This window comes from Heterodontus francisci, chromosome 17 (genome assembly GCF_036365525.1).
Source record: "Heterodontus francisci isolate sHetFra1 chromosome 17, sHetFra1.hap1, whole genome shotgun sequence".
Taxonomy (NCBI): Eukaryota; Metazoa; Chordata; class Chondrichthyes; order Heterodontiformes; family Heterodontidae; genus Heterodontus; species Heterodontus francisci.
In genome coordinates, this window is record NC_090387.1 from 67858631 (window position 1) to 67881053 (window position 22423).

Below are 22423 nucleotides of genomic sequence, written 5' to 3' on the forward strand. Positions count from 1 at the left end.
GAGAGAACAAAGGGAAGGCGGAGTGAGCAGAAGTGTTTCTAATATTTTATATTTTTAATAGTTTTTAGTGTGCTTTGTTTAATATTGTGTTAATATGACACTGATAAAACTATTTTTGGACATCTAAGAATCTTTATTTATGTAATGTTTCAGTTATTTCAGGAAAAGCTCTTGTTTGAGGGAGAATAAAGCCGTCATGGCCAGGAGCCTGGAATTACTGGTAGTGTGAGGGTGATTCATGAACTAATATGTAGCTTGCTATATTACAAGTAATTTATTTTCAGAAATGTTTATACTTATATTATTTAATATTTATATTCAGCTTTTATTTAATATCCACTTACCCTATCATACATGGGGATTTTGCAAAGAGTTGTGGATTCACACTGTTCTTTGGTTTGAGAGCAGGGGCACACCATTTGCAATGCTGATGTTTTAGTTACATGCGTTAGTGGGCTCTATGAACCATGCATTAGTGCAGTAAGGCCCATACAGGGATGCAGTACAACCTGTGCACTGGTGGAGCTGGCTTCTGGTGATTGCACACCTAAATTCGAATACCATGTACCTCAGCAGCCTCGCTGACCCAGTCGTTCTAAAACAGCACCAACAGAACATTTGTTTCACCCACTCTGAGGTACCAGCAGCCAGTGTGGGTTACCACTTTCATGAAACGAGAGGCAAAGGATAAAATCATCAAGAAAGTTGGGAGAAGAGAAAAGAAACAATTATAATAACAAATGGACCTTTTTTTTATAAATAGGAAATTGAAATAGTATAGAATTTTAGAATTCTATTTGTTAGATGAGTATGGCTGGTTCAACGTAGTGTTTGAAAGGGAGAAACATGAAACAGCTACTAAGATTCTAGATTTAGTCTTCAATAAGATCAGACAGTAAACTGGGCAACTCTGTTAATGGGTAAAATGACAGAAGATCAATGAGGAGTGTTCAAAAATGAATTTAATGTAATACAGAAACAGTTTATATCCCTAAGGAGTAGAGCTTGACTTGCCAAAAAGACATCCATGGACAACTAAAGAAATATGAGACAACATAAAACTAAAAGAAAAAGCATACAAAAATGCAAAAGAAAGCACAGATCCTGGTGAATGGGAAAGATAAAAAGAACAGTAAAAAGCAACAATACAGATAGTACGAGCTACAAAAAGGGAGCATGAAAAGAAGCTTGCAAGAGATATCAAAATCCACACAAAAAATTACAATCAGATGAAGAAAAAGAGAGAATGGTCAGGAGCAATGTGGGTCCCTGCTAAACTGATAATGGTGATATTGTCAATGAGAATAAGGAAATAGTGGATGTGCTGAATAATTACTTTGTGTCAGTATTTACAGTAGAGGAAGAGGTCAGCATGCCAGACATCCCAAGGAAACTCATATTGAATCAGGGTCAGGGACTCAACAAAATTAATGTAAGCAAAATAACAGTAATGAAGAAAATAATGGCACTAAAGCGTGATAAATCCTCAGGACCAAATGGTTTCCATCCCTGGGTTTTAAAGGAAGTAGTTGAGAACATTGCAGATACTCTAACTATAAATTTCCAAAGTGCTCTTGATTCAGGAAACTTCACATGTCACTCCATTATTTAAGAAAGGTGAGAGAGGAAAACCAGGGAATTATAAAACAGTTAGCCTAACATCTGTTGTTGGGAAATTACTAGAGTCTACTATTAAGGTTATGGTGACTTAACACCTGGTAAATTTTCAGCTGATCAGAGAGCCAGGTGTTGTCACCATATCCTTAATATTAATAGGAGTGTTCAAAAAGGAATTTAATGTGATACAGAAACAGTTTATATCCCTAAGGGGTAAAGCTCTACTTGCCAAAAAGACATCCATGGACAACTAAAGAAATAAGAGACAATATAAAACGAAAAGAAAAAGCATACAAAAATGCAAAAGAAAGCATTTGTAAAGGATAGGTCATGCCTGATGAATCTGATTGAACTTTTTGAAGAGGTGACTGAAGTAGTGGACAAGGCATGTCTATCGATGTTAATTATAGGGACTTCCAGAAGACATTTGATAAAGTCCCTCAGAAGAGACTGTTAGCTTAAGTTGAAGCTCATGGAATTAGTCAAATTATTGACCTCGTTAGGTAATTGGCTGAATGTAGGAGACAGAGTAGAGATAATTGACAAGATGTGACTAGTGGTGTCCTGCATGGATCTGAGTTGGCTCATCAACTATTAATCATATTTATTAATGTCTTAGATGATGGGATAGAAGCCAAATATCCAAATTTGCTGATAGCTCAAAGATAGGTGGCATTGTAAGCAGTGTAGATGGAAGTGTAAAATTACAAAGTGATATTGATAGATTAAGTGGGCAAAACTATGGCAAATGGATTTCACTGTTGTCAAATGTGAGGTTAATAGATTTGGACCTAAAAAGGATAGAACAGGTGAAAAGCTAAAAATAGTGGGGGTCCAAAGAGACTTGAGGGCCCAGGTACATAGATTACTAAAATATTGTGGACAGGTAGAGAAAATAATCAAAAAGGCTAATAGAATGCTGGCCTTTTTATCTAGAGGACTAGAATACAAGGAGTTAGGAATGATGCTGTTTAGATCACACCTGGAGTACTGAGAGCGGTTCTGGGCACCACACCTTAGGAAGGATATATTGGCCTTGGAGGGAGTGCAGCATAGATTTACCAGGATGATACCTGGACGCCAAGGGTTAAATTATGAGGAGAGATTATACAAACTAGGGTTGTATTCCCTGTAATCTAGAAGGTTAAGGAATGGTTTGATCGAAGTTTTCAATATAATAAGGGGAACAGTTGGGTAAATAGAGGGAAACTATTTCTGCTGGTTGGGGAGACTAGGACTAGGGGACATAGTTCATAAATTGGAGCTAGACCTTTCAGGAGTGAAATTAGGAAACACCTCTACATGCAAAGGGTGTAGAAGTTTGGAACTCTGTTCCACAAATGGCAATTGATGCTTGATTAATCGTGAATTTTAAAACTTAGATTGATAAATTTTGTTAGCCAGAGGTATTAAGAGATCTGGGGCAAAAGTGGGTCTATGGAGTTTGGTTGCAAATCAGCATGATCTCATTGAATGGCAGAACATGCTCGAGGGCTAAATGGCCTATTCTATTCCGATGTTCCTCTCTCACGGGATATGATATTTCCTAGTTAAATGGACCAATCATTCCTGTGCTCCTATGTAAATAGCCTCCAGTTTACTTCCTTAAATCTTTTGTAAGGTAGCTTAATTAAAATGAATACCAGGGTAACATTAATGGATATTTAATAGAGCTTCCGTTTTTGCATGGGCTGTGACCTAGCACATTGACACATCTATATGCTGTGACATGGAGTAGTACTATGGCAGTTTGTGGCAGTTCTGCACAGGGAGGGTAATTCAAAGGGTAAGACTGTCCCGCTGCCCCCCCCACCCACCGCAAGTAATTGTGATGCACTGCCAACCCTTGGACCAGGCAACCTCAGGGCTGCCTTTTGGTTGTGGATTTGTGTGTGGCAATACCACTTTGCAAATGGTCTCTTGGAGGTGCATTACTCATCAAACATTCCTTCCTGCCGAAGTTTCTTACTTCCACTTGGTACCACCTTGGCACTGTCAAATTAAACTGGAGGTCACTCTGTATAAAATCATATGTTTCAACAAAATCATGACTCAACATATTGGAGTTCTAAAGTCTTCCTACACCACTGAAAACTTTCTCCCCTCCGCTTTAGTTCCTTGAGTTATGACCCAATGAGAAAGGGGTCTAGGGTTCCCTCTCAGCCTGGTCTTACCGTAACAGGATTTAATTTTAGCTCCCCCTTGGTGAATTCTTGTTCAGTGCTTTCCAATTATAAGGCAAAGAAACCAGCCAAACAGGTTTTCTTAGGTTTAAAGAAGAAAGGTTGAACTTTATTAAACTTAAACTCTAATTCAGTTAACGCCTATGGATACGCGACACGCCCAGGCTAGCATGCAGACGCGATACACACACGCAGATAGAGACAGAAAAGAGCAGAAGAAATAAAGTGGAAAAGTTTGAGGCGATATCTGAAGATGGTTTTGGTTACTGTTCTTAGAGCTCGCTGTAAAGTCCTTGATTGCAGGTAGGTCTTGCGTTTCATTGGGGCCCAGTATTCTTCTTAAACCTTGTTCGATGCAGGAGACTTTTCTCCCTTGAAGTTCATGTGTCTTCAGTGGATTTAGAGGCTTGTGAGAAAGAGATGGGAGTAGACAGGAGAGGTCTTCTCAGTCCAGGAGCAAACATTTTTTCTGAGTTCAAACTCTCCGCGGCAAATTCAAAAAAAAAGCCCTGGACCAGCCAGTCAGTCATGTGACTAGCTGGTTTAACCAGTCCTGACTTTTGTGGATTGTATCACCTTAGCAGTCTCTGGAATGCTCTTCCTTACACCTTCAATGTCTGGTGTTCAAAATCCATTGTGGGTTAAATGGAGCAGGAAATAGCCCTTTGTCTCCACAAGCACTGTCTATTAGTATGCAAATGCCCTTCCAGCCAAGTGTCTGGTGATTTTTTAACAAGTCCTTTCTTTCCTCCAGCAACAGTTTAAAATCAATGTTCTGTTACAACCAGGTGAGAAAGGGGTCTAGGGTTCCTTCTCAGCCTTCACCTGGTCTTACTGTAACAGGGTTTAATTTTTAACACATCTTTTTTTTAAGCTCCCCCTTAGTGACTCCTTGCTCACTAACTTCCAATTATAAGGCAAAGAAACTAGCCAAACAGATTTTCTTAGGTTTAAAGAAAAAAGTTGAACTTTATTAAACTTAAATTCTAATTCGGTTGATGCCTACGGATACGCGATGCGCCCACTCTAGCATGTATACGCGATACCCACATGCAGATAGAGACCGAAAAGAGCAGAAGAAATAAAGTGGAACATTAGAGGCAATATCTGAAGATGGTTTTGGTTACTGTTCTTCGAATTCACTGTAAAGTCATTGATTGCATGTAGGTCTTGTTTTTCGTTGGGGTCCAGTATTCTTCTTAAACCTTGTTCGAGGTAGGAGACTTTACTCTCTTGAAGTTCATGTGACCTCAATGGGTCCAGAGGCTTTTGAGAAAGAGATGGGAGCTGACAGGAGATGTCTTCTCACTCAAGGAGCAAACAGTCTTTCTAGTTCAAAAACTCTGTGGCTAGTTCAAAAAACCCTGGACTAGCCAGCTAGTCATGTGACCAGCTGGTTTAACCAGTCCTGGCTTTTATGGATAATATCACCTTAGCAGTCTCTGGAATGCTCTTCCTTACATCGCCAATGTCTGGTGATCAAAATCCATTGTGAGTTGAATGTGTCAGGGAATGGTCCTTTTGGTTCCACAAGCACTGTCTGTTAATATGCAAATATCTTTCAGCTGAATGCCTGGCAGCCCTTGTAACAGGCCTTCTCTTCTTCCCAGCAAGTTTAAAATCAATGTTCATATGACAAAATTAATATGCTTCATTCTTGGCAGGTGGGGGCCTGCATGACACCTCCACACCCAGCAGAATGACATGCGATTTTTAAAGACAGCATTTCATTAAAAGTGTTGAGAGAGAAAATATAAGATACAGGGGAAAAACACGCGTCTCTGTCTCTCTCTCTCATTAATTCACATTCATTCATTAATCTTAAAACTTATTACAGCCTGTCTGTTCTAGATGGAAGTGCTGCTTTAACAATCCCTTTTTTGGCATCACAATAAACATGTGGTTCTTTGGGGAAGTTTTCCTTCAGTTTGCCCATTTCCATGACTGCCCAGGGCATTTGTTCCTGTTGAGGTCGGCAAAGGGGGAGGATTAGGTTTAATTAGCCCTAAGTTGGAATTTATTTGCTCAGGAGAGTCAGTAGTGGGCGGGTCTATCCTGAACTCTCTCTCAGTGTTTTGCTGAGTCATGCAAAGGCTTTTGACTTTAGTGGGATGGGTGGTTCTCTTTTTTCGGATGTGGGGGAGGATTCTTTGCTAATCTCCCCTTTGTCCTCTGGGACACTCCAGCCTGCAGGTATTTGTGCAAACTCTACTGCACTCCCCTGTGGCACTTCGACTAGGTGAGGTATCACCCCCACAGTTTCTCTGCCCCCTAGAGGTCTTTCTTTGTCTCTGCATGCTGTTAGCAACTCTGGTGGGGTGCTTCTAGTGTCTGCATTTACATCGGAGGCTGTGGGGTCTAACTTTTCAAATTCTCAGGGTTGGCTGACCAGACAGTAGGGTTTTCATCCGGGAGGAATCCTGGACTTCTTTTAACCTGCCCTCTTGGTCACTTTTTCCCCTTCCCTTTCTAAACTTTTGCCAGCCTTGTGCCTGCCTGTCCCCTTTTGTTCTCGGCAGGCATCCCTTACAGTTCACCAGCCCTCTGCTGGAGGGTCCTCCTAACACCGGTACAGGACTTAGGAGTGCAGGTTTCACTGTAGTTTGGGGTTTTCCCTCAAACTGGCACATGTGGTAACTCCTGCAGTACTCTACCTCACCTTTGTGGAGTTTTGGCCAGTCAAACTGTTGTCTTATGCGGGCTTTGGTCTTTTGTATACCGGCATGTACAGCCACTGTAGTCACGTGGGCCCTTCTTAATATTTCTCTCTGGTACCTTTGCGGCACCACTAACTGGTGAACTATTGTCCACTCCTTGCTCTCAGGTCTGTGAGGAGAACTCCATTTCCTCATCAATACCTCATTCTTTAAATAGTAGCAATCAGGGACTCCCTCTGCTTCACTTTCAGACTGGGCAGCCTGTGCTAACTCTCACAATACTAGGTCGGCTCACTGAGCCTCAGCTAGGGAAAATCTATTTAATTAATTCCCTGAATCTTCTAACTTCCCAAAGAAAGTCTTGGATAGACAGACCTCATGGCCATCTGCTTGCAGTGCCAATGCAGTCTCCTCTGTGGGAGCTGGTTTGATCATGGTCTCACTCATTACACATTCAGGGAAACGGCAGGAGTCCGTCTCCTGCCACTGCCCTGTTTCTCTGACCTCCTGCGGTCTTTCTTTTATTACTGGGGGGGGCTACCACCTTCACCCCCACCAGATCATTACCTAGGAGCAGGTCAACTCTACCCGCAGGCAAACTAGGGACAATCCCTACGGTCACTGGTCCTGAAACTAGATTGCACTCCAGGTGCACCCAATGTGCAGGGGCATACACTGCCCCCCATTACTATTCACCACCATTCTGGTGTTCATTGCACTCTCTGGGGGAAAGGTCAGGCCTTTTCTCAGTAAAAGAGATCTAGTGGCCCCTGTGTCCCTGAGAATTACTACAGGCTTGCTTGCTCTACTCGAGGGGTATGGGGTCACCTTCCCTTCAAACAAAAAACCCCGATGGCCTTCAGGAATCCTATTAATTTTTCCTGCACTTGCAGTAGTAAGCTTCCTGGGTTGAATGAACTGCAGTTGAAGCTACAGCTTGCTCTGTTGTGCTCTCCTCCAGGATTCCTCCTTCACTGAGTGGATGTGCCCTGATTAACCCTTTAGTTTCCAGCAGTCAGCCTTTAGATGACCTGCCTTATTACAATGGAAGCACACAGGTATCTGGATCTCACTCCTGTTCGCAGCACCTTCAGTTGCGGCCCTTAAGTGGGCAATTAATACCCAATTAAGAGCCTCATCCCGCCACTGCCGCAATTAGCCCAGTAGTGGAAGGGCCTGTTGCCGCATGGGGAGCACAGCAAGAAAAACATGTGGGTTGCTTGCCAGTGCCAGGAGGTCGGGGGTGGAGGGGGGTGGTGTGCTGCATTAAAAGGCATTTAGTGCCTGAACAAGGGGCCCAGCACAGGGAAGGGGAAGGTCCCTCTGAGGTCCACGACCCTGTCTTTGCTGCTGACCCCCAACACCCCCCTCCCCTGTGACCACCACCCCGTGAGAACTCCCCCGCCCTGACCTACCTGTAGCCTGGGTCTGGCACTGCTCCTAGGCCTCGGGTGGATGTTCCACTGGCAGTAGCCACTGCCTCCCCAGTGGCGCTGCTCAGTTAAAAAGCTGCCGGCCTCTGATTGGCTGGCAGCTCTCAGAGGATGGAACGTCCATCACAGGGGTCTTTGATTCTGTGGAAGGCCCACTACTGTCCACTTAAGTGCCTAATTGCCACTTATTTCGGTGGGCCTCACACAGAAGGGGCATGCGGGGTACTCGCTGGTGCTTTTGCTGAAGGTCGAGACCCCTGTTGCCCAGATAAAATCCTAGCCTTAGTTTTTTTTTGATGGGGTGTGGGGGGGGCGGGTTTACCTCCTAGAAATTTATACACCAGCTTTCTCACCCTCTCCAACAGTTTTCGTGGTTTTCTGGTCTCTCAAGGGCACACCCACTATGCATGTGAAAGGGCAGTGGATGTCTCGTTTCCAGGTCACTGGAAATACCACAGTTGACCAGTGGCTGAGGGGAGAGTTCTCAGTTAATTTAGCCTCCCTCCATGGGGACATGCCTAGTTTCTGCTTGGAACCTCCCCAAAGCACTGCTGAGATGAGAATTGGATTCAAGACTCATGACCCTTTGGCAATACTTTCTCTTTTCTATGGCAACAATAAGGCATGGTTTCTCTCCGATAGGACTTACATTTCGAAATTCCCGGAATGGCACAAATTGCACAATATCTCGAGTGGCCTCCTCCCCAGTGTATGATCGCAGAACTCGATTGTCTCCATCCAGGAACTCCATGGCAGCAAAGTCAGCATTGCCAACCCCGACAATGATGATGGACATGGGGAGTTTGGCTGCCTGCACAATGGCGTGTCTGGTTTCGTCCATGTCGCTAATAACGCCATCCGTTATAATCAGGAGGATAAAGTATTGCTGTGAATAAAGACAGAAAGTAAGACTTCTTGCAATGATCAACAGAAAGTGCAAGCGATGGAAGCATAGGTCGATAGATTCTTGATAAGCAAGGGGGGAGAGTGAAAGGTTATCGGGGGTAGGCGGGAATGTGGAGTTGAGGTTACAATCAGATCAGCCATGATCTTGTTGAATGGTGGAGCAGGCGCGAGGGGCCAAGTGGCCTACTCCTGCTCCTAATTCTTTTCCACATAATATGTACATTTAACAAAGTCAAAAGAACTTCTGAAAATAATGTCTGAACAGTGCTGAACCCTCATTTTCTTTCAGCAGGATAAGGATTATTATTGCACAAGTAATCTGTTGCTCTGTGTAAAAATAAATGCTGCTTTCTTCATCTCAATTGTGAGAGGCTATTATACCTCCTCTCACTAAGGTGCAGGTACAGACCACTGAATTACATAAATTATTTAGAGTTGGGGCTGGTATCAGTTTACCTGCTGGCCTTCCTCAGCTGTGGAATGGGCAGGGGGATTAAAAAAGAAAATTAGACATCCACCAATATTCTAAACTCATTCACATTTCTCCACTGATGGTCTACTGGGAAGAAAGTACTAATTCATATAGATTGGAAAGTCCCAGGTTCAACTTCCAGTCAGTACTGAAGTAGCTGGTCTTGACTGCCGGTGCAGTAAACAACACACCACAACTGGGCTCGGTGCTCCTGGCCTAGAGAGATGTTAAGCAAGACTCGGGGCTCCTGCTCCTGATTGCTATCCCAGGATTCTGGTGGAAAGTTTCAGTATTTGAAAGACAGGTGTGGGCAGGCTCAGAGCCAACTGTGATGTTCCTCATCGCTGAAAATGAAGAATGGTCACTTGGTGAGATACCAGAGGGCAACAGGTGCCCATGGATCTGTACCCCAGCAAGAACTAATGAACTAAAACACGTGAAAAAATGTAGGTAGCAATCAACAAAGATTATCAAAAACAACAACTAGCATTTATATGGCACCTTTAATGAAGCTTAACACCCCAAAGGCGCTTCACAGGAGCATTATCAGAAAAGGTTTGATACTGAGCCACATAAGGAGATATTAGTCATGTGAACAAAAGCTGGGTCAAAGAAGTGGGTTATAAGGAGCATTTTAAAAGAGGAGAGAGAGATAAAAGAAAGGCAAGAATTTATATAGTGTATTTCACAACCTCAGGACACCCCCAAAGCACTTTACATCCAATGAAGTACTTTAGAAGTGTAGTTCTTCTTGGCATGTCAGTTGACTGATGGAGATGTTTAGGGAGGAAATTCCAACACTTAGGGCTTAAAGAATTGAAAGCATGGCTGCCAATGGTGGGGTGAACATAGGACATACAACTTGGGAGCAGGACTAGGCCATTCAGCCCTTCGTGCCTGCTCCGCCATTCGATAAGATCGTGGCTGATCTGGTTGTGGTCTCAATTCCACTTCCCTGTACCCCATAACCCTTGACTCCCTTGACTATAGGGACATTGGGGCTGCATAATAGTATCACACAAATAGTTTACTGCTATAAAAAACACACAGACTTTCAGCTACAGCATGTCATTTAAGATCAATGCATTCATTTTCCTATACCTGTTTTAATTTTTTGATGGGATTTAGGCGTCACTGGCATCCTGGCATTTGTTGCCCATCCCTAATTGCCCTTAACAATGGCTTGCTAGGCCATTTCAGAGGGCAGTTAAGAATCAACCACGTTGCTGTGGGTCTGGAGTCACATATAGGCCAGACCAGGTAAGGACAGCAGAGTTCCTTCCCTGAAGGACATTAGTGAGCCAGAAGGGTTTTTACAACAATCAATGATAGTTTCATGGCACCATTGCTGAGACTAGCTTTCAATTCCAGATGTTATTTTAAATCATTTAATTGAATATTATTGATTAATTGAATTTAAATTCCATCAGTTGCCATGGTGGGATTTGAACCCATTTCCCAGGGCATTAGCCTGGGCCTCTGGACTACTAGTCCAGTGACATTACCACTACACCACTATCTCCCCTACATTTATTTGCTGAGGTAGAATTAAAGCATCGTGCAAAACCACAGGACATTTCTAGTTTTAACAAATTGTGTAAGTGTATGTTATTTTCTTTTTCTAACTGTAAAATTCTAAAGTAATATTCTACGGATGAAAGTTCAATTTAAATACGATGGCTAAGATTATTACTGCATTTCTGTCAATATTCTGTGACACGAAAAGCCTTCGCAGTCACAAAGAGATGTCCAGTCTGTTGTGAGACAACCTCAAGAGTACCAGCTTAGGAATCTGCAAGTGAAGATCATCAGAGGAAGTGACGTTATGTCACACATGACCAGGGAGTTGTGGGTGTAGCCCAACAGAGTAAGCTGTGTGTGGGTGTGGCTCCTGAAGTAGCTATATAGATATATAATGTTTGTTCTAATTAAGTTATGATAAAAACCCACTTTTTCTTTGGATATTACTTGTAGTCCTGTGAGTCTTGCAATAGTTCACATACCAAAGGAACAAGTAATATTACATGGTGGCAATGCGTAGGATATATTTCTTCTGAAGAAGGAGACCCCACAACAGGACCCCGGGAGATGTTGAAACTATATGAGTACAGCAGGCAATTTGCCAGGAGCTTGGAGCTTTCAACTAATCTAGCAGTGGGTCAAAAAATTTGAAAAGAAGTAGTACTGCCATAACTGGTTTAGCTTTCCTTTTATTGTTTTGTGGGTGGGTTCTAAGCTGAAAAGAGTGAGAAGTGCTCAAAAGCGCCAGTGGAGGTCCAGCACAAAGTAAAAGGCTGGTTGTGGCAGCTGTCGGTACTGCAAGGTGCAGTGGTCTGCAAAAACAGCTCTCAGTTTGAAAAAAAAAAGTTTGGTAAATAAAGCAGCTATAGTCTCTCACTTTTAAAAGAGCTGGGCCTACAAAAACAAACCTGTTTAAAAAAGGAAACTGAAAGCTGTACCTGTGAAAAACCCTGTATTTGTGAAACAGCAGGCTCATCCAGAAAATGGTTTATTGGTATCCAGTTATGGACTGGAAGGTGTCAGACATAGCGTCTGAATTTAAACTGTATCGACAGCGGACGGAACTTTGTTTCCTGAATCAAGGAGTGAGTGAACCAAAGAAACAAGCTATAAAAATTAAGATCACACTGGGCAACGAGGGCCTGCAATGGATCAACACATCAGGATTGTCAGCTGAGGATCAGAAGAACCCTAGTAAGCTGTGAACATTCCTGGAACTGCAATTGAAGGTGAAGGTCTATTTCCGAGTACATAAGCTTGAGCTTATGACCTACCAGCAAAGGCAAGGTGAGTCCATTGACCAATTTGTTGCAAGGTGCTGAGACAAAGCTCAAGAATGTGACTTTGCAGATATTGAATTGTCAGAATGGGTTATCACGTCTACCCCACTAGAAGCCTTTCAAAAAGACCTGCAAGAAAAGAAGAAAGAGCACACCATAGATGCACTACTCAATGATGGAAGGAAAGTTGAAGCCATCATGGCTGGGCGCCAGCAGATGCAAGCATTGGGGGCGGCTATGACACTGGTATGTAAGGAAGTCTCAGATGTCTGCTAAGCCTTGTGGCAAATGTGCCCTACTTACCCAATTCGCAGTTGTCCAGCATATCAGGACCAGTGCAAAGCTTGTGGCATGCGAAGACATTGGACAAGGTAGTGCAGAAGGCCGAGCTCAGATACCGCACACAGAGATGGTGGCAGATCACATGCAGAGAGAAGGTCGGCAAATGCAACAAGAGGTATACCAACACAAAACAAAAGCCCAAGTAGGTACATCCGGTCAGCAGAGAGACAGACTGTCAGGAGGACACGGATGAAGAATGCACTCATGTGAATAGTGAGCAAGCATTTCACATAGTTAATTTAGATCAACATGTCAATTCTATCACACAAACTGAGGCATTTGCTATGATCGGGATTATATGTCCCCATATGTCCGTGACTCCTCAGATACTGAAGCAGTCCATGTAAAAATGCAGCAAGACCTGGACAATATCCAGGCTTGGGCTGATAAGTGGCAAGTAACATTCGCGCCACACAAGTACCAGGCAATGACCATCTCCAACAAGAGAGAATTTAACCATCTCCCCTTGACAGTCAATGGCATGACCATCGCTGAATCCCCCACTATCAACATCCTAGGGACTACCATTGACCAGAAACTGAACTGGAGTAGTCATATAAATACCGTGGCTACAAGAGCAGGTCAGAGGCTAGGAATCCTGAGGCGAGTAACTCACCTCCTGACTCCCCAAAGCCTGTCCACCATCTACAAGGCACAAGTCAGGAGTGTGATGGAATACTCTCCACTTGCCTGGATGGGTGCAACTCCAACAACACTCAAGAAGCTCGACACTATCCAGGACAAAGCAGCCCACTTGATTGGCACACCATCCACAAACATTCACTCCCTCCACCACTGACGCACAGTGGCAGCAGTGTGTACCATCTAAAAGACGCACTGCAGCAATGCACCAAGGCTCCTTAGACAGCACTTTCCAAACCCACGACCTCTACCAACTAGAAGGACAAGGGCAGCAAATGCATGGGAACATTACTACTTGCAAGTTCCCCTCCAAGTCACACATCATCCTGACTTGGAACTATATCGCCGTTCCTTCACTGTCGCTGGGTCAAATTCCTGGAACTCCCTTCCTAACAGCACTGTGGGTGTACCTACCCCAAATGGACTGCAGCGGTTCAAGAAGGCAGCTCACCACCACCTTCTCAACGGCAATTAGGGATGGGCAATAAATGCTGGCCTGGCCAGTGACGCCCAAATCCCATGAATGAATAAAAAAAAGAGTGGCAGGCATAAGCTCAAAGTAAAAATCAACACCAAAGCAAATGCACATATTCTGCCCATCCGGATACTGAAGGACATGTATCTAAAGAAATGGAAATCTATGGTACAACCCACCATGGCTCGGCTGACTGCATACAATGGTTCTCCAACCAAGTACATTGGAATGATAACCTTGCAGTGCAGCTAAGGGAGCTCCGAGTGGCTAATACAAATGTTTCTGTTGTAGACACAACTGGACCAGCTGTCATAGGACATCCAGTTTGCCAAGATTTATGAATTGTCACAACACATGAAGTCAGTAATGCACCGAAGATGGTAGAAAATATCCAGGTTGAGTGTATCGGGTTAGTCCATGTAAAAAACGACACAAAGGCTGGGAGTCTTGACACGAAGAGGTGATATGGCTGGGAGTCTCTCCTTGGGCTTCAGTTTGTTGCAGCAAGTACCTGGAGGCCAGAGGGATTGCTGGTGATTGGTGATGTTGCCAGTCATCATTTTTCTAAGTTTTCTAAGCAAGGGAAGATGAAGGCATTGTATGACAGGTAAGCAGGACCAGAATTAGCTCAATAGCAAATAGGACAGAAGGCCAGAGTCCGCAATCATGCATTGGAAACTTGGTATCCTGCAGAGGTTGCTAGGACATGTGACCAGCCCAGATTGTACGAGGCCCAGACACCCAATGGTGTAATTTTCAGATGGAACCGAAGTCAACTCAGAGAGCTGTACAACAACACTACATGTGACAACCCGGTGGCACCTCAGACACATTCAAAGGCTGAAGATGAACACATAGAATCTACAAGCACAGATGAAGAACATGCTAACCAGAGTTCCGAGTCACCCGCGTCTCAAAGGAGTCATCAAGACCAGCTCAGCTCTGGGAAGAGGTTTACGATAACAAGATCGGGATGAATAAGGAAACCCCCTCTCTGTGTTAGAGAGTGTTAATTTTGCTTACTTGTCAATAACACTTTGTTTTCATCATGTACATTTAGTCTGAACCGCAGCATCATTGTATATTGTACATATGTTTTTATCTTTGGACAAAAGGGGGATGTTGTGGGACGATTTTAAGAGGACCACCTTAAGAAACTGTAAATGAAGGTCACTGAAGGAAGTGATGTCACGTCACACATGACCAGGGAGTTGTGGGTATAGGCCAACAGAGTAAGCTCTGTGTTGGTGTGGCTCCTGCAGTAGCTATACAGATATATGTGTGTGTTCTAATTGTTATAATAAAAACCCACATTTTATTTGGATATTACTTGTAGTCCCGTGAGTTTTTCAATAGTTCACATACAAAAGGAACAAGTAATATTACACAGTCCACCTCACAAACCTTTTTAGACTGCATTACCATCGACGGCTTTAGCACCATCCAGCCAAAAGAAATTTACACACAGGAGCAGACCATTCAACCCATCAAGTCTGAGCTGGCTCTTTGCTAGAGCAACACAAAGTAATCAATTGCCCCATGCTCTCCCCATAGCTGTGTTTAGAGCCACTTCCTATTTGTTAGCTCATATCATTGGATTAGAGGTATTTATATTTCACATTGATAACAACCATTAGTAAAAATGTCTTGTGGTTCATTATTAGCTAAGACACCATACCTTATAGAGTTTTATATAATAAAAAACAGTGCTGAGATTCAATACATCATAACCCAGAGCAACCTAGCAATACACCATTTGAACTGTATCATTAGTCTGTGAATATTGCCAATTCTAACTCCTGGATGTGAACACCCTGTAAAAAGACTAAATTAAATACACATACAAGGGACAATTAAGGTGAAGAGACTGGATGGTGCAGTGGGCTAGTACATTGACCTTTCACCATGGGACCTGAATTCAAGTTTAGTCCGAGTTTGTTCGTTACTGTCATCTTCTTCCCAGAAGGTTGACTGTCATGGATCTCCACTTCTGTTCCTGTGCTGGTCTTACACATTCTGCAAAGGTCAACTGCATCCAGTCCATTATATCTGTCATCCACTTTCTTCTCTGCTTCCCTCTCCTATGTTTTCCATTGATCTTTCCTTCCAATAATTGTCTCTGTCTACCTTCTGCTCTAATGATTTATTGTATTGTATCTTTCTCTCTTTGATGTTATGCACTAACATCTCTTTTATCTGCCATTTCCAGCACATCCTCATTAGTCTTGCTGTCTGTGTAAGCTATGTGGAACATCCTCCGATATATCCACATGTTGAATGCATTCATCGTATCAATAGTCTCTTTATTTGTTGTCCATGTCTCCGAGGCATATAACATAGATGACAAAATGTAGCAACTCAGTATTCTTTCCCTGAGATTCAGGGTCAGTTTCTTTGATGTTAACATGTCCTTCATTCTGACAAAGCTGGTCTTGGTTATCTCACTTCTCCTTTGGATCTCACAGTCAGATCTTCCATCATCTATGATAATCTGCCCAAGGTATGTAAACCTTTTCACTTGTTCCAGGATTTATCCATTTACTTCAATTGTCTTTTCCAGGGTTAGGTCTCTGCCTATCATCATTGTTTTGATTTTATCACATTCATTCTTAATCCCTATTCCACACTAATTGCATTCACTTTATTCACGATTTCCTGTAGGGTCTCTTCTGACTCTGCAATCAGTGCAGTGTCATTTGCGTATCTCAAATTATTAATGTTCAACACACTAATTTTGCAACCTGGTAGATGCTCTATATCTCTGAAGATAGTTTTAGTGTACAGGTTGAACAGTTTTGGTGACATAACGCACTCCTCTTTAGATTGGGAAACTGTGGGACAAGCTGATTGCGTCCAATATAGATTCTGAATTATGCTTTTATAATTTCTGTCAATTTCTAGTTTGTTTAAGCATTCCATTATTTTCTGACTCTATCAAATGCCTTCTCATACACTATAAAGCATATATACACAGGTTTTTGTACTTTCAAATATCTTTCGATCACTACTCTCAAGTTGAAGATGTCCTCTCTTGTTCCTTGCTTTGATCTGAATCCTGACTGACTGTCATCTATCTCTGCTTCAATAGATTGGCCATTTCTTTCCAATGATTATTAAAATCATTTTTATCACATGGCTCATGAGGCTTATTGTCCTGTACTCTGAACACGCTAGGGCTTTTGGTTCCTTTGGAAGCTTAATGAACATTGCGTAAGATCCACAGGTATGAATCCTGTTCTGTAAATTTTGTTTCAGACGGCCTGTCAGTTTCCCAATGCTAATATCATTCAGGGCTGTCAGGCATTCTGTTGGTATCTCATCAATTTCAGGTGCTTTCTTTGCTTTCATCTTTTTGATTGCTGCACTGACTTCTGCCTCTGTTATCTCTGGTCCTGCTCTTACCTCTGGTGGTACCAATTCACTTCTATCTTCATTGTCATACAGCTCACTGTGTACTCCACCCATCCTTTCTCTACCCTTTCTTTTAATGAGAGAAGTTCACCTTCCTTGCCCCTTATACAGCCACAATTTGTGGCTATTTTCTTCTTGTCTGTCAGTGCTTTAACTTTCTCGTGCAATGCTCTCACATTATGCCTTTTATCCAGTTCTTCAATTTCCTTGCAACAGTTCCTTGGCTGTCCTGCATGCTTTTCTTATCTGTCTTTCTATTTTGTCATATTTTTCTTTATTCTTATTCTGTCTCCTTTTCTCCATCATATCTAGTATTTCATCAGTCATCCACTCTTGATGTTTCCTCCTCTTTGTTTTAGTTACTGCATATTTCATGCTCTGTTTCAACCTTTCCCAATGCCTTTCTGTTGTTTCCTCCTCACTAAGATCTTGCACTGTCCCTTCCTGAAGTAAAGCTTCATACTTGATAGTAACCGCCGCTGCATACCTCTTCACCACATCTTCCTCTCTCAGTCTATCTAAGTTGGCTTGATCTTTCATGGGATTCCTTTTTGAGATTTTCAGCCTGATCTTCATCTTCATTACAAGCAGACAGTCATCTGAATTGGTGTCTGCACCTGGGTACGTGAAGGCATTCTTGATGCTGTTCTTGTATCTTTCATTGATCATCAGAAAATCTATTTGATTTTTTTTTTAACATTACAGCGCAGTACAGGCCCTTCGGCCCTCGATGTTGCGCCGACCATCTGACCTACACTATTCCATTTTCATCCATATGTCTATCCAATGACCACTTAAATGCCCTTAAAGTTGGCGAGTCTACTACTGTTGCAGGCAGGGCGTTCCACGCCCCTACTACTCTCTGCGTAAAGAAACCACCTCTGACATCTGTCCTATATCTTTCACCCCTCAACTTAAAGCTATGTCCCCTCGTGTTTGCCATCATCATCCGAGGAAAAAGACTCTCACTATCCACCCTATCTAACCCTCTGATTATCTTGTATATCTCTATTAAGTCACCTCTCCTCCTCCTTCTCTCTAACGAAAACAACCCCAAGTCCCTCAGCCTTTCCTCGTAAGACCTTCCCTCCATACCAGGCAACATCCTAGTAAATCTCCTCTGCACCCTTTCCAAAGCTTCCACATCCTTCCTATAATGCGGTGACCAGAACTGCATGCAATACTCAAGGTGCGGCCTCACCAGAGTTTTGTACAGCTGCATCATGACCTCGTGGCTCCGAAACTCGATCCCCCTACTAATAAAAGCTAACACACCATATGCCTTCTTAACAGCCCTATTAACCTGGGTAGCAACTTTCAGGGATTTATGTACCTGGACACCAAGATCTCTCTGCTCATCTACACTACCAAGAATCTTCCCATTAGCCCAGTACTCTGCATTGCTGTTACTCCTTCCAAAGTGAATCACCTCACACTTCTCCGCATTAAACTCCATTTGCCATCTCTCAGCCCAGCTCTGCAGCCTATCTATGTCCCTCTGTACCCTACAACACCCTTCGACACTATCCACAACTCCACCGACCTTCGTGTCATCCGCAAATTTACTAACCCACCCTTCTACACCCTCATCCAGGTCATTTATAAAAATGACAAACAGCAGTGGCCCCAAAACAGAACCTTGCGGTACACCACTAGTAACTAAACTCCAGGATGAACATTTGCCATCAACCACCACCCTCTGTCTTCTTTCAGCTAGCCAATTTCTGATCCAAAGCTTCAACCCCATACTTCCGTATTTTCTGCAATAGCCTACCGTGGAGAACCTTGTCAAACGCCTTACTGAAATCCATATACACCACATCCACGGCTTTACCCTCATCCACCTGTTTGGTCACCTTCTCGAAAAACTCAATAAGGTTTGTGAGGCACGACCTACCTTTCACAAAACCGTGCTGACTATCGCTGTGGGCATCTCCTGGATTCTTCCAGGTGTACAGTTTTCTTGGGTGTTGTTTGAAGAGTGTCTTCAAGATGACCAAGTAGATTTCCTCACAGAACTGTATCAGGCGTTCACCTCTGCTCTTCTTCATTCCTAGTCCATAAGCTCCTACCACATTTCCATGCCTCTGTCTGCCAACTTTTGCAATCAAATTACCCATGATGATCAAAATGTCTCCAGTCTTCGCATGCTTCAATGCTTTTTGCACCTGCTCATAGAATACTTCCACTTCTTCATCACTGTGAGCCTGCCTGGGCCCATGCAGTTGTAAACACACAATGTTCATTAGTCCAGGTAATTGGAATGAAAATCTCCTCTCTTTGTCAGTTGTAAGATCCTATGCTAAATGAGGCTGGGGAGGCCCCAAGACTAAGGAACAATGACACCATCTCTGCGCCCTTGTTCAGAGAGGCCTGCAGTTTGGCTGGTGTGGGAAGTGGAAAAAAATTACACTGGCACATTAGGGGCATGGGTGCTCTTTTGATGTTGGAGTTAAGATGTATTACGGCGCACAGTAGAGCACTTTACTCTGCATCAGGTATTATTTGCCAAATTCAATATAAACAGTAGAACCAATAGATACTAAGGTGACAAGATGCTGCAGCACAGTGCTGTGACTTTTTTGGTACTATTCAGTTGGTTCCAAAGATAGAAATACTTAAGCCTCAATACATCCATCAGTTATCCATCATAGCTTGTTATTAATACCTTATTTCTTACTTAGAAACACTTTCTTGCAGTGTTATTGCTGCAACAGATAATGTGATGCACACTTTACTGCATTAATAATATTTTAGAAGAAAATAATAGTGTCTTTATTTTGCAATATAAACTTTTTTTAGTCGTTCATGTGATGTGGGCATCGCTGGCAAGGCCAGCATTTCTGCCTATCTCAAATTGCATGGGAAGATGATGGTGAGCCACCTTCTTGAACCGTTGCAGTCCATGCAGTATAGATACACCCACAGTGCAGATACGAAAGCCTCTAATTCTGTGAGACCATGCTAAGTCTTGCTGAAATCAGCCTGCGTGCCTTTTACACTATGCACACTCACCTGGGTGTGCCTACAGATTGGATAAAAAGTCACTTCTTTTTAGATAGTTAAAAAAAATTCAAGAAACTTTTTGTTGTGCTTAAGTTTGTGTTCTTTTTTTCCAAATTTGTATAATTTTAATATTTCTAATAGAAATTGGCAAGACTTGGCAATCCAGAAGGAGTCATTAAGGCAGAGTGAAAAGGAAAGTGAAAGTGAGAGTATTCATCAAGTGAAAAGCACTGAATACATGAGGTCTGATTGAGTATAGGCAGTGTTAGCACAATGAGACAACAGATGCTGTCACATCCTGAAAGATTGTTTGGGTGTATAATGCGCTGAAATCAGGTAACAAGATCTCCTCCCTCCCAAATAAACAAATAGTAGTGCAGTCTGCCAGGGTTATGAAGACAAGTGAATGTCGATGAGTTGGAAATTGCTAGTTATTGTTCATCAACAGATCTGTTTGATACAATATATCAGGAATTCACAACAGGAAAACTGTTTTTTTTGAAAGAAGATTGTTCCAGCTTTTTAAGTTGCTATTCTGAAATGTAACTGGTTTAGATACTTATTTGACTCCCCATTTCTCATGCAGGTTTGGACTCCTTGCTGAGGTATGGTATGGCTCTGGCTACAATCTGCTTTGGTAGCTATTATTCATCTATGAGTTTAGAGAGCAAGTAATAAGTATGCTAGTCAACCACATGCAGCACTGCGGTAGAGCTCAGTCTTGTCCTGACCCAACCTCCGCACATACCAGCAGAGGTTAATGGAAGGCGAGCAGCAACAGGGATCATGGCTGATTTTTCCTTCCGTAGACCAAGACGAAGTTAGTATACCCAACATCACCTATGGGGATTGAATCTGGACCTTTCTCACATGTAGAATTCAGCCGGATAATCTTACCGTGCTTTAATTTTTGATGGTACTTTTTTTTAAGTACAAATTTTTTCGCACTGTGGAAGAGTGGCACCCCACGCGTGTTGCACTCACACAAAGATGGGTGGGGTGAGTGACAAACTGAACGCTATAAGAAGAGGACTACATTGATAAGAAGAGTAGAACAAGGACTCCCTTCAACCTCGCAACATCAATGGAGCACAGAAATCAGTGAGAAGGAAGCTACTCTGCTTTGAGCAGCAGAGGCCCCTAATGAGTTGAAGAGGAATGTTTAAAAGATAATTCTCTCCACAGGAAACAAACTCTTTGAGATATCAGTTCATCTTTCTTCTCGGGGATTGATTACCTTTCCTCATGGATGTTTTGTGTGGAACTCTTACTTGTTCCAAACTGGTATGCTTCTGCTAGGCTTAACCAGAGACATTGGGTGGGGAATTCTTGGAGTAGCCTGGGAATGGTCCCCCAGACATTCCTCCAATGTCTCTGTTGGACACGTGAGGAGCGGGCATCTGACCACCCAAGTACTGCTCCCAATTGGAATTTGGTCACAGGTTACATAAGGCAGAAACCGAGCAGGTCTGAGTTCACCCCAAAATCGTGTCAATGGGTGATCTGTCCATGTTGTGCCCTACACCACCCCCTCCCCCACCCCAAGAATTTCAGTCCCTTGGTCACTTTCACTCTTGAAACTGGAGGGTACTAAAAGGGAACCTATAAGTGTAGATCAGATGGTAAACAACGTAGAGAAGGTAAATCCAGAACACTACTTCAAGGTAACTGTGACAGTAGGATAAGATGGCACAGGCTCAAATTGTTGAAAGGCTCACTTCGGACTGATTCCCAAAAGTTCTTCAGGAAGAGTGATCACCACATGGGATAGACTTCTGGTAGGGTAATGGAGACAAAAGGAGTTGCTTAACAATCAGCTGGATGGTTCTTCCTGAATAGGTGATCTAGTGGGCTGAATGGCCTTTCCTCATGGCTATCTATCTTGTGATCATGTGGCACATTAAACATCCAGACTATCTACTGAACAGACATTTAAAAAAAAAAAAGTTTTAAAAGCACATAAGTCATTCTATTTGTAGAAGAACTGGGCCAGGCAGCAAATGAAGCTGTTCTTAGACATTACTGGAGTTGACTACTGTGTTGGCAAGGAGCCAAACTCAATTAAAATTTGAATATAGTCATTGATTCTCCCTGGTTTGTGTTTACACAGAACTACCAAATGGAAAGTGCTGAGTCCCATAAGTGATTTTCTAGTCCAGAGGTGTTCTGCTCTTACTGAAAATAATAGGTTCAGAAGTAAATGATGACCTATCAAAGGCAGGCATATGTGAACATGGAAAATGTGCTATATAAAGGAGCCTCAAAATAACACATCAAAACCTTTTTTGCATTTGTTTTCCTTCGTGAATTTGATGACGTTGTATTTACTAAAGCATATAACGTGGAAGTTCGCCAACTAGGACTCAACAGCAGATAATGCAACAGCATGTATTTAACAACACAATATTCGTATTTTGTGCAAAAAGCACTCTGATATTAAATGAAAATAAAATGCTGGAAATACTCTGTAGGTTACGT

At 42.7% G+C, this 22423-nt stretch overlaps 1 protein-coding gene across 5 annotated transcripts in view; it reads right to left on the minus strand.

Annotated features, from left to right (window-relative positions):
• The window catches only part of cpne2 (copine II), a 341237-nt gene that overhangs the window by 23024 nt on the left and 295790 nt on the right, over positions 1-22423 (minus strand). For all 5 annotated transcript variants that reach the window (XM_068049588.1, XM_068049587.1, XM_068049584.1 and 2 more), the window contains one exon: positions 8540-8776. In XM_068049588.1, coding sequence (XP_067905689.1) covers positions 8540-8776 — 237 coding nt within the window. The remainder of the gene's footprint in view (positions 1-8539; positions 8777-22423) is intronic.